Genomic DNA, 12060 nt, shown 5'->3' with positions numbered 1-12060 from the left:
CATTTATTCTGAAGCCTGATGTAAGAGCCGTCCTGAGCCACAAAATCCTGGCTACTAATCTGTCCCAACAGCCTCTCCAGCCACCACCGAGCACACTACATTTACATAAGGAGAGTGAAGCGGCCTGTCCAATTAAAGACACAATAACCCAACCTTCAGAGTTCATGATTATATGAACTGTATTCCATCTAGTGAGCTACAGAATGTTCTATCAGTATTTACCAGTTTTATTGAGTCTCTGACAGTGTCGAACAACAAAGATGATCTCGGACCCACCCATATCTGATCCAGCCCGCGGCCATCTCACCTCCGAGTGCCTCAAAGGTCACTCACAGCACAATGAAAAGTGTAATCATAGACACAAGCCGACCAGAACAAGGCCTGGACACAGCGTCTGCCCTCCCAAATGACCACTCCAATCAAAGTCACCCGGGGATGACCCTCTAAATGTCAAAGCCTCACCTGGAGCTGGATCTGAAACGGTTAAAGATTATATGGACTATTTCTTGTGTAAAGAAGCCCCTACCACTTATTCCCATGTGATCGCTTCAGACGCCCGCTGATGGACTTTTAAGCTGTGCCTCTACAAAGCTTGGTCGATCTGAATCCAGGGATGAGAGCATCAATCTTTTTTTTTTTCTGTGCAGGACTCAGCTGCGGGGCATTTCTGAAGCGCAGAGAAGGAGTGTGGTAAAGCAAAACCGAGCTTGGGGGTATTTTTAGAGTCCATATTTGACAAGGTAGGGCTAGCATAGATCATGTGGCTAACTCCACTTGCTCAGAGGTAAGATAGAGAAGGACATGGTGAATCTTTGCTATTTTTTTGAAGGTCACGTTTGCCTGAGAGCTAGACATTCACTGAAGAGACAACGGGTGCAGCACTTGGGTTTGAAAGTGTTCCGATGGTCCCAGGGGATTTAAGTCACTGCTTCACTTTCACTAAAGAGGAGCTACAAATTGCTGAGATCGGCCTTATAATTAAAAAAAGTATGATTCAGGTATGATTTTGATTTTAATTATTAAGAAAACTGCCTAACATGAGCTGTTCGTGTTCCAGACCCCGGGACCTGGACCTTTGAATCGCTCTCGGATATTAACCAATTAATTGATATAAACACGTCGGAGAGCTCCATGTTAACCAATCTGGGGGAGCAGGGCCAGCAGCAGGTGATACGCGTGTGCTTTTTAGACGTAACGGTGTGCCAGAAGAGTAAACTAACACACGCAGGCAATATAACACGAAGGTTTTAGAAGTGAAGTTATCTCTGTCTCTTTCACCTTCATGTATACCACTTTGCATGTCACTTTCTTTTCACGCTGATCTTTCTTCTCACTTTCTCTCTTTGTACATGATAAATAGTGCGCCAGTGACGGCACAAAAGAAGGAAGCCATGAATCTTTAATGTGTCCTGTTCATAAATTACCGGCGTGCCATCAGCCCTGCCTCATGCTTAACACATCAGTCTTACACTCTTCACAATAATCATTAGATAAGTACCAGGAGTGTACTAAAACTGCTAAAACTGTACTGCACATACTCTAATGTTGTAAAGCCAAAGAATTATTCCCCCAACCTCTTACCCTGTTGTTATCCCATCCAATTGTCTGAGTATGTTCCTCATAATACACTGAAAAATTGTCTTTTTTTTTTGGAAGAAGTACATGTTGTGAAAGAAGCAGTCGTACTAGAGTATAAGTCGCACTAGAGTATAAGTCGTACTAGAGTATAAGTCGCACTAGAGTATAAGTCGTACTAGAATATAAGTTGCACTAGAGTATAAGTCGTACTAGAGTATAAGTCGCACTAGAGTATAAGTCGTACTAGAATATAAGTCGCACTAGAGTATAAGTCGCACTAGAGTATAAGTCGCACTAGAGTATAAGTCGTACTAGAGTATAAGTCGCACTAGAGTATAAGTCGTACTAGAGTATAAGTCGTACTAGAGTATAAGTCGCACTAGAGTATAAGTCGCACTAGAGTATAAGTCGTACTAGAGTATAAGTTGCACTAGAGTATAAGTCGTACTAGAGTATAAGTCGCACTAGAGTATAAGTCGTACTAGAATATAAGTCGCACTAGAGTATAAGTCGTACTAGAGTATAAGTCGCACTAGAGTATAAGTCGTACTAGAGTATAAGTCGTACTAGAGTATAAGTCGTACTAGAGTATAAGTCGTACTAGAGTATAAGTTGCACTAGAGTATAAGTCGTACTAGAGTATAAGTCGCACTAGAGTATAAGTCGTACTAGAGTATAAGTCGCACTAGAGTATAAGTCGTACTAGAATATAAGTTGCACTAGAGTATAAGTCGTACTAGAGTATAAGTCGTACTAGAGTATAAGTCGTACTAGAGTATAAGTCGCACTGGAGCATAAGTCGCACTAGAGTATAAGTCGTACTAGAGTATAAGTCGTACTAGAGTATAAGTCGCACTGGAGCATAAGTCGCACTGGAGTATAAGTCGCACTAGAGTATAAGTCGTACTGAGTATAAGTCGTTAGGAGTATAAGTCGTACTAGAGTATAAGTCGCACTAGAGTATAAGTAGTACTAGAGTATAAGTCGTACTAGAGTATAAGTCGCACTAGAGTATAAGTAGTACTAGAGTATAAGTAGTACTAGAGTATAAGTCGCACTAGAGTATAAGTCGCACTAGAGTATAAGTCACACTAGAGTATAAGTCGTACTGAGTATAAGTCGTACTAGAGTATAAGTCACACTAGAGTATAAGTCGTACTGAGTATAAGTCGTACTAGAGTATAAGTCACACTAGAATATAAGTCGTACTAGAGTATAAGTCGTACTAGAGTATAAGTCACACTAGAGTATAAGTCGTATTGGAGCATAAGTCGCACCTGCCAAAAAATTCATAGTAATGAAGAAAAAACATATTTCACATATAAATTGCATCTGAATATAAGTCGCACCTCAGGCCAAACTATGAAAAAAAGTGTGACTTATAGTTCGGAAAAAACAGTACATACTTCAATATTTTTGCACATTTATAAAGCAGGATATGATATATACCATTATACAACAAAGAAAAATATGTGAATTAACTGTAAGTGTGATATTTATTTTATTATTATTATTATTATTATTATTATTATTATTATTATTATTATTATTATTATTTATTGTATTATTATTTATTATATATTATTATTTTTATTATATTTTTTTATTTTTATTTTAGATTCAGTAGCCACCCTTTGCTTTATTAAAAAAAAAAAAATTAATCTGTCAACAGGGCAAAAAGTTGTAGGAGTGAAAACGTTTTGCTGGTCCTCCAAGACGCTTCTTCAGTCCTGGTCAGATTACTGCTGGAAACTGTTCTGTATCTATATGAAAGGAGGAGCTAACTACACTGACACTAACAAACCTACTGAGTCATATTTTGCACAATCGTTCAGGCCCTTAATGAACAGCGCAACGTCTTCTCTCCAACAACATTTTGGTCCAGTTGACAGATGCCCAGTGAATTGTTCTTTTACTATACTAACACCATTTGCTTTGACAGCGCTGAAAACTCTTGGCCTTGTCCCAATGAGCTTGATGATGAAGTCACTTGAAATCATTTTGACTTCGCAGGTGTGCCTTGTCAGGGTTCGTAGTTTTGATGCGTTCAGTGAGAATCCACAGTGTAAATAATCAGGAAAATATTCAATGAAAAGGTGAAAATGAAAAGCTTGGACTGGTAGTGTAGTCTAATTTCATGCATAACTGTCCCTGTCCCAACATGAGATGCAGTGAGCATTAAATTAAAAAAGAGCTACTTCTGCTGCACTTTTTCCATTAAAAGTTTAGGTTAGAAACACTATCCTGTCCAAATGTTTACAGTGGGTATGTGTACAGGGCTTTTGTCATTGTCATCCGAGCCAGAGCCGCTGTGGCAGAGATGTCCCGTCCTTGTCCAGCCTGCCATTTTCACTCTCTAAGCTATATTGAGAAGTGTCATTACTCATTTCCGACAATGTGCTGGAGAGACTGGTGAGGGATGGATAGTATCAAGGCCAGCTGTAGTGATAGTGGATGTAAAGTGATTTCAAATGAAACGAGCCCGGAGATGCATAGTGCGGCCAATCAGTCACCTTTCTCTAATGAAAATGAAAACATACACATACATCACCGTGGATACAATTTTAAGTGACATTGTTAAACGGTCTGGGGCCATTTGGTGCGATAGAAAGTGTAGACAGCTAATTAATAAGCTTCACGCAATTAAAATGGGTGATTGGGGAAGTTAGTGTGCGGAAAGCTGGTTCGAACTACACTTGAGGTGCCACTTCACACTTCTGTAAAAAAAAATGTGTCTGGTTGTGATAGAAAGGGCATCTGGCATACGCATTGATTGCACATCTGTTCAACTATATATATAAAAAGTACACAATTTTGTAACTGCTTTTCCAATTTCAAACCGTTTTACATCATGGAACCACTAGCCCATTCACACGCACATTCATACAACACTGTACGCAAAAAAACTGGGGCGAAATGGGTTAAGTGTCTTGCCCAAGGACACAACAACAGCATTCATCTGTGGGTCAGTGGATGTGACCGCTCAACCGATGATGTTTACAGTATATCGAGAGCGGGATTCAAAGCACCATTGATTTCGAAACGTTAAATATCAGATCACATGACTGTGTAAGGCAAGAAGACAGGAAAGAGGAGTTTTACCTGTTTTGCTTCGGAAAAATGGAATACACTCCAAGGAAAATCAAAACTGGATACGTTAGTGACACATTCGCAATTTAATAATCTGATAACAAACTTTTATACACACACCTGCACTTGTTTTTGATGTTTTATATGGACTTATTTGGTTTAGATCAGGGGTGTCAAATCGAGGGCCACATCAGCAAAATGGCATCCCTCAAAAGGCCAGATGTAAAATAAATCTAACCACTTTTTTAACTTGTTTATTCATTGTTCCTGTATTTATTACTTATTTAAGTTACAAATATTGCATATGCATTTGCCTAGATATAAAAATAAGGCTATGTAACTGTGTATCTCCTGCTAAAATGACATTTTACGACCATCATACCTTTTAATTTAGCCTGTCGAGGGCCACATAAAATGATGTGGAGGGCCGCATTTGGCCCGCGGACCTTGAGTTTGACATATGTGGTTTAGATTGTTTTTTTTTTTTTCAGTTTGTGTTGTATTTTAAATAGGACGCCCATGAAAAACAGAGCCCCAGTCCTCTCATTGGGTCCCCCTGTATAAATAAATAAAGATAAACCAACATTTGGATCAGTGGACAAAAACTCCACCAGCTGAGCTACTGTCGCCCCAATTTTTTTTTGTCTCAAAACGGAAAAATAGGTCACAACATCCTCCCTCTTTTTGCCACGGTTATTACTTCAGTTTAACAGCAGCCAAATGACTCTCCGTTGCTGTAACTACATAGAAGAAGTAACTATATCGTCTGAGCTATCTGAAACTTTTATTGCCTTGACCACAGTCGCTTTTGTAACCCTAACATAGATATTTTTAATTGTTTACAGTTTTCATACTCGTCAGATATCCCTACTTCTTAAAACCCGTTGCAACGCTTAAATTTGGAGCAGTTGTTTTTGTGACTTTATTATCTAGTTTGAGCCCTTGGTGTGCCAGTTGTTTTGGAAACTTGTGTTGACCTGAAAAAGTCATTCATGTGAAGATCCATGTTTTTTTTCTCTTGACTTCTATCACACAGGCTCCTCTCATGAGCAGCAGGTACTCAACCCACGAGAACGCCTTTTAACTAGAGCTACAACACACCAACATCTTACCTATCATCTAATTTTAGGCTTCTGTGCTTCTCTGGTTATTGCTTATTTTCCCATCCACTTTCTAGAACAGTTTTTGAAGGTGAGCAGGTTATCACACTTCAGACGTGTGATAAGTTTTGTTTTTTTCTAAAATAAACAGCACTTATTTGTTCAAGCGCTTAGAGACCTTTGCAGAATGTCTCGGAACAATGTTATTTTGCTTATAAAAAGAGAATATTCAAAGTTTATTCAGGAAGAAATTATAACATCATCTCAGGTGTGCTCAGAATAAAAGAGAATAAAGGAAGTACAAATCTAATGGCAGACTGAGCGTGTCCCTGGACAGCAGCAGAAGTGGTGCAGTTTGTAGCTGATCCGATGCCAGCTGCAGGAGGGTTTGGGTTGCGTTGCAGCCAGTGTGTTCATTATGGAGGCTCTCGAAACACTTTTGGGCTCAAGTTTTATTGATATTACAGTAAATGAGGATTCTGTTTTTATACACTTCATTACGTTTCATTAGTTCCCAGCATTTCCATTACACTCACATCAGATGCGCTAGTTTGCCAGTTCAGCTTTTAGCTCCAACTTCAAATCTTTCTCATCCACAGGCACAGAGCCTTAGATTTATTTGTCAGACTTCCTAGAAAACATGCATTAGTTTGAAGGATTCATTTGGTGAATAGAATCAAATTAAAAGAAGAAACGCTTGTCTTTTTTGATCAACTTGTCAGTTTATCATGAAATTCAAATCATGGAAATAAAAATGTCATTTAGATATTCTTTATTTTGGGAAAGTTAAAGTCCCACATGCATTTGTACTTATACATAATACATGCTTTATAAAAATGGCCTTCCAGTATGCAGGAGGCTTCGATACTACATACTAGGCTGGTGACCATGGGCACTGCTGTGGTGCCCGCTGTTCCTGACAAGTTGCCCCAATGGCACTGACTGGGTCAAATGCAAAAGACAAATTTCCATATGGGGACAATAAAGTTTACCTTAAACTTAATGCAGCTTAAGTCTCCCAGGCTGTGCCCACTGAGGGACAAGGAGAGGGACATATGGACAAACCTGTTTTTAGAGCGTTTCTGGACACTTTTTAGACTACTGTAATAACCTGCTCACTGGCCTCTCCAAACGAGCATTAAGACAGCTGCAATACACCCAGAACACTGCTGCTCAGGTCCCCACTAGAACCAGGAAGTATGAGCACTCAGGTCTCTGGCTCCTGTGGCTCAGAGAATAGACTTTAAAGCAGCTCTGCTTGTGTATAAGTCTCTCCATGGCCCAGCACCAAAGTATATCTCCAACATGTTATTGCCATATGAATAATAAGACTTCAGCCAGTCCCTGAAGTACTCACACTCTGAGGACTTCAGGGACTAGCTTCCTGCCGGTGCCCAGAGTCAGGACTAAACAACTTTGACAATGTTTAAATCCTGGCTCCAAAAGGTTCTGTTTAGCTGTGCATATGACTGAAAGGTTTTTATTCTGCACTTTTCTCTTTTAATGTTCATTTTATGAGGATCATTTGTGATTATTTATGTTTTAATTTGTTTGTATTATGATTTTAATGTCGTTGTTATTCTGTAAAGCACTTTGAATTACTTTGCATAGAATTGTGCTATATAAATAAACTTGCCTTGCCCGTTCCATCCTGACATTGAGAGGAACCTCCTACACTGAAACTGGGGAAGAGGATGAGTGAAAGTGCTGCATGCAAAAAGATACTGGGGATTGTTCATGGGGGGGATGAAGCAGTGAGTGAGCAGTGGGACAGATTCTGTCCAAATGTATCCAAATTTGGCTTATGTTATATTACTCATCTCTGTAAGTTATTTTCATATTTGTATGTTTCTGAAATATTTAATACCCATTTGGATAAGAAAATAGAAGTTTATTCACATTCCAAACATTTGCTTGGTAGACTATCCTTAGGAGGGAATAATGAAATGCAAAATGATTTAAGCATGTTAATAATTATGTTATATTAAATCCCTTGCAATAATTATAGCAGCTAACTTCATATCTGGTTTTCATTCAGGAGATCCAGGGCAGTCTCCTGAGACAGCACAGTTGTTCTTGGCTATACTATCAGAACCAACCAAATTGAACACACTTTTATTGGGCTATTAATATTCACCCCAATTGACATGCAAACAACCAACTGCAAAATAATAGCCTGATATTGAGCGTGAGAGGGAAAGTTCAACCAAGGCAGCCGTTTGGAGACACCAGTGAATGTTATTTTTCATTTTTCCTCTTCATTACCTCTGTACACTGAATAAAAATACGAAGACATTTTTAGCAAACAACACAGAATGATGTGAACTCCGGTGAAAGAGGCAGACAATCAACAACAGAATGAACAAACAGCTGCTGGAGCTGCTGAAAGCCTGAACGGGACAGAGAGATAGATTATATTTGTTGTGCTGTATAATGCGGGCCCGGGTGCAGTGGCGGCACTATGTCACGTCTTACTCATCCCTGCAAAGCCTTACTTAACATTGAAAGCCAGGTTTGAAAAATAAAATCTATTTGCAGCTCCAGGAAGAGGATTTTGCTCCGGATGCAATATTAAGGCTACAAAATGGATGAAATGTAACAAAAGCAAAAATAAATACGCTTTTAGGCCCCTTATCAGTTGTTACATTTGAATGGTGCCTGTTTATTTTCCCCTGAAGGCGAGGAGAAGGTTCTGCATAGCTGTTGTTCTGCTAGCAAAACAACATGAATAATATGCACAAAAAAGTCCATATCTCGAAGCACGCCTTTGCTAAATTGAAACGCATTCTTCCATTAATTCACATATTGATCGCTTGCAAAAAAGGGGGGAATAAATTACACTTTGAATTCCAGAGTTTTCGCTCATAATAGGGCTCATTCATCAGTTGGCTGGCTGGTGCTGCTGCTGCTGTTGCTGCTGCTGCTGCTGGCCCTGGGTGTTGTAGCAAACTAACAGCTCGCGTCGGCGAATTAAAAGTGGATTCGCTCCACCGTCATAGGCACAGCACTTATCAATTATCACCAGCCAATATCCCCCGCCACGATACCATTCGCTACGCCAATACGGACACAATGGAATATTTCCGCCGCACACGGAGAAGACCAAAACAAAGCGCGGTGGGGAAAATGAAGAAAGGAACATAACAAAGAGGTCTAAGAATGCAATTTAGAGATGCATCTGTTGTGTGGTATGATAACAAAAAAAAACTGCAAATCGCTTGTTATCCGAGCGATTCACTAATCCAAACTGTGGAATCTACGTTTGATCCTTTAGAATTACTGGTTTAGTAAAGTTTAGTTTGATTATTCACCAGAGATGCAGTATCAGACCGACTCTCAGCAAATATTTCCCAAAATGTCCATGACTGTTCTTTGAGCATGGTTCCTTTTTGTTTTCAATCTTTTTATACTGTGCAAATTGTTCGCAATTACACAGTTTCTTCTTTTACTCAAGTAAATGGCTTTTAAATGTGCACTCACTGGTAAAATAACAGTGATTATATGCCATCATTATTACTTATATAACACTGCAGGCTAAAGAAAAAGTCTGCTTTCTGTAAAACATCTATACATTAAAGCTGGAATATGTCACTTTTTTGGTGGAGAGCATTAAACACACCCATTATGAGTATTTTTATTACTCAAAAATACCTTGAACAATGATGTGCAGATTGCCTCTTCACAGATCTGTCTTGTAGCATGGCCAAGTGACATCACCCACTCGTCTCTGTGTAGGTGGATAAGTTTAATGCCATACTGTGGAATGTTCCAAACAATGTAATATCTCCACGGAGACAAGAAGATGCCCCTTTAAGTAGTCGTTCTATTATAAACATTAACAATGCCATGCTAAATGTAACTTTAAATGCTATCACGATACATTTCAGATACTTTTTTTTAAAATTACAAGTTTTGAAGCTGTTCTGCTCAGCACTTTCCACTTTCCTTTACTGCCCATATGGTTACATTAGTCAAGCCACTCCCTCATGGCGTTTGCTAAAAACTAATCCACTTAACTGCTCAGAGTCGTGCCAAGGTAAAACACCCGTGGACCGGCTAACCAAATAAGAGCTGGGGGGAAGCACAAACAGATGAGAGACGCGCCGGGCCTAACAGAGCAGAGATGTTTATTAAGGCTTTGGCTGGAGCCCTGGTAGCAGCACGACACGCAGCGCTGGGGCAGGAGACAGATGATCCTGGGAACACCAGCTGTACCTGATGCCCTCCCTGATCCCCCTCCAAATCAACTTAAAAATGAGCACTGAGCAGGCAAATACATGAGCGTCCAAAGGTATATTTTTGAGGTTTGGAACACTATACAGACAGGAAGACGGTAAGAACCAGAGAAAAATTGATTCCTGCTGTAAAGTGTGATTTGAAAGGTCCTTGTGCATAAATTAAGATTAAAATGAGTCTGAGTGCGCGTGTGTGCGAATATAGAGTATGGCGTGAAATCTGAACTCAACTTGTGTAACTCAGCAATAAAAACTAACTGTTCTTTTCATTAACTTGTATGTAATTCTACTGTAAAAATAAGTTCCTGTTTCTGGCAGTTGGACACGACTGGACTGTGGATCCCTGATGTGGCCTGTTTTTTATCGAGCATGAGCCCTGTGCTGCAGACTTTGGTGGTGGCACTGATAATGTCCCTCTGCGGTATCACACTGAGCTGTTGTCCTGCTGGCTCTGGCCTCATCCAGACACCGGCATTCCTCTGTAAACCAGGCCCACACACATTTGGGAAGGTTCTGCTCAATTTGGATCAATTTGCTCATTTGGTGACAAGATGTGAATTGCCGTGCTGACAGTTTATGCCTTCTGGTGGAGCTCAGGGTGCTGTTAGAATGTTTTAGTTTTTTGTGATACTTATGTCGTATTCATATAATAGTTTTGAATGCTCATATATTATACTCTTATGTGTAATCATATGTTATAGTCATTCACGTTCTCATGGCTATGTGTTTAATTAAAGTAACATGGTTTGAGTGTATAAAATAGTGTAAAGCCTCATGTATGCGCTGAAAAGAACCAGTACATGTCTGCGTACATATCCTACAGCAACCTGACTTTACTTACATGTCAGATAACCACAGATGTAAAGAGCTAAAGAGCCTTCTTGCTGAACTTGTGTTTGTTATGGGTCATATAATGGAAAGATTTATCTGAAAGCAAACCACCACCATATCAAGGAGGATATTGTGGGCAGGATGTGGTTGGATCTGACTTCTCTAAGATAGAAGCAGGTGCAAACTTAATATGCTTCATGAAGAAATAAGGATAAAAGGATATCTCTCCTGTTCATCACGTCACCAAAGCAGGACACCAGCGACTATACAAGAAAGAAAATCAGCTCCACATCAAGTCCAGCTCCTTGAAGTCACACTTGCTAAAGAGACTGCCACCCACATCATTTGCCTTGCCTAAGGTTTAGAGACCTTGGGGTTGGAAGATTGGGGCCTGGGCTCTTCTCTTGGATCTGTTGTAGCACAGTGGTTAACTGAAGGTGATGTTTGGAAGCCTTCTTTAAACAAGTGGGATAAAAATTATTTTATATACCAAGCTCAAGTCTACATCTATCATGTCATCAGGATAGTGACACATGTAGGTTCTATATTCTTGTGAAGACATACATAATGACATTTCAAAAAATAAGTAGAAATCTACCCACTCAAATTATTTAAAAACATTCATATAGATACTGCACTGTATCATTTTAGCATGTAGCAGGTTGGCTTCACAAACACAAAGTAGTGCATGTGGGTGTCTCTGTGGATCATTATGCTAATGAGTGAGAAGTGAGGCCGATGGTGTGCCACACATTAATGTGTCATTAGAAACTGTCACATGCACAAACGCCTCTCTAGGGGACCACTTCTAATAACATCTATTCAAACTGTGTGTTATATGTAACCAGTGTTATGTTAACAACAGATGTAGCACATTGTGTTACCCACAGCAGGTACTCACCCTGAATGTACGCAGCAGTGGAATGGGCAGTCCACTGATATCCACTTGTGCTGTATCGTCTGCATGTGCACTCACTCCATGGATGAACATCACAGGCCCAGTGGACAGCACATCTCTGACAGGGAGCACGTTCAGATCCTCATCCACCATGAAATTGGGCTCTGATACTTGGAACATCACATCCTCATTCCCCTCACAGTCGTCAAACTCCACTGAAAACATATAGAGTAAGTATTACTTCGTAAGAAAGCATCTATAAAAGAAACAGTGTCCACAACAATTATGTATGAAACGTTATTTCACCAACCAGGGAAATAACAGCAGT

General features: G+C 39.7%; 1 protein-coding gene across 1 annotated transcript in view; it reads right to left on the bottom strand.

Moving 5' to 3' along the window:
• The window catches only part of cdh13 (cadherin 13, H-cadherin (heart)), a 334193-nt gene that overhangs the window by 229233 nt on the left and 92900 nt on the right, over nt 1–12060 (bottom strand). The window contains exon 3 of the mRNA XM_055222714.1: nt 11736–11947. Coding sequence (XP_055078689.1) covers nt 11736–11947 — 212 coding nt within the window. The remainder of the gene's footprint in view (nt 1–11735; nt 11948–12060) is intronic.

This window comes from Periophthalmus magnuspinnatus, chromosome 6 (assembly GCF_009829125.3).
Source record: "Periophthalmus magnuspinnatus isolate fPerMag1 chromosome 6, fPerMag1.2.pri, whole genome shotgun sequence".
Lineage (NCBI taxonomy): Eukaryota > Metazoa > Chordata > Actinopteri > Gobiiformes > Gobiidae > Periophthalmus > Periophthalmus magnuspinnatus.
This window is presented reverse-complemented; position numbering and strand designations above follow the sequence as displayed.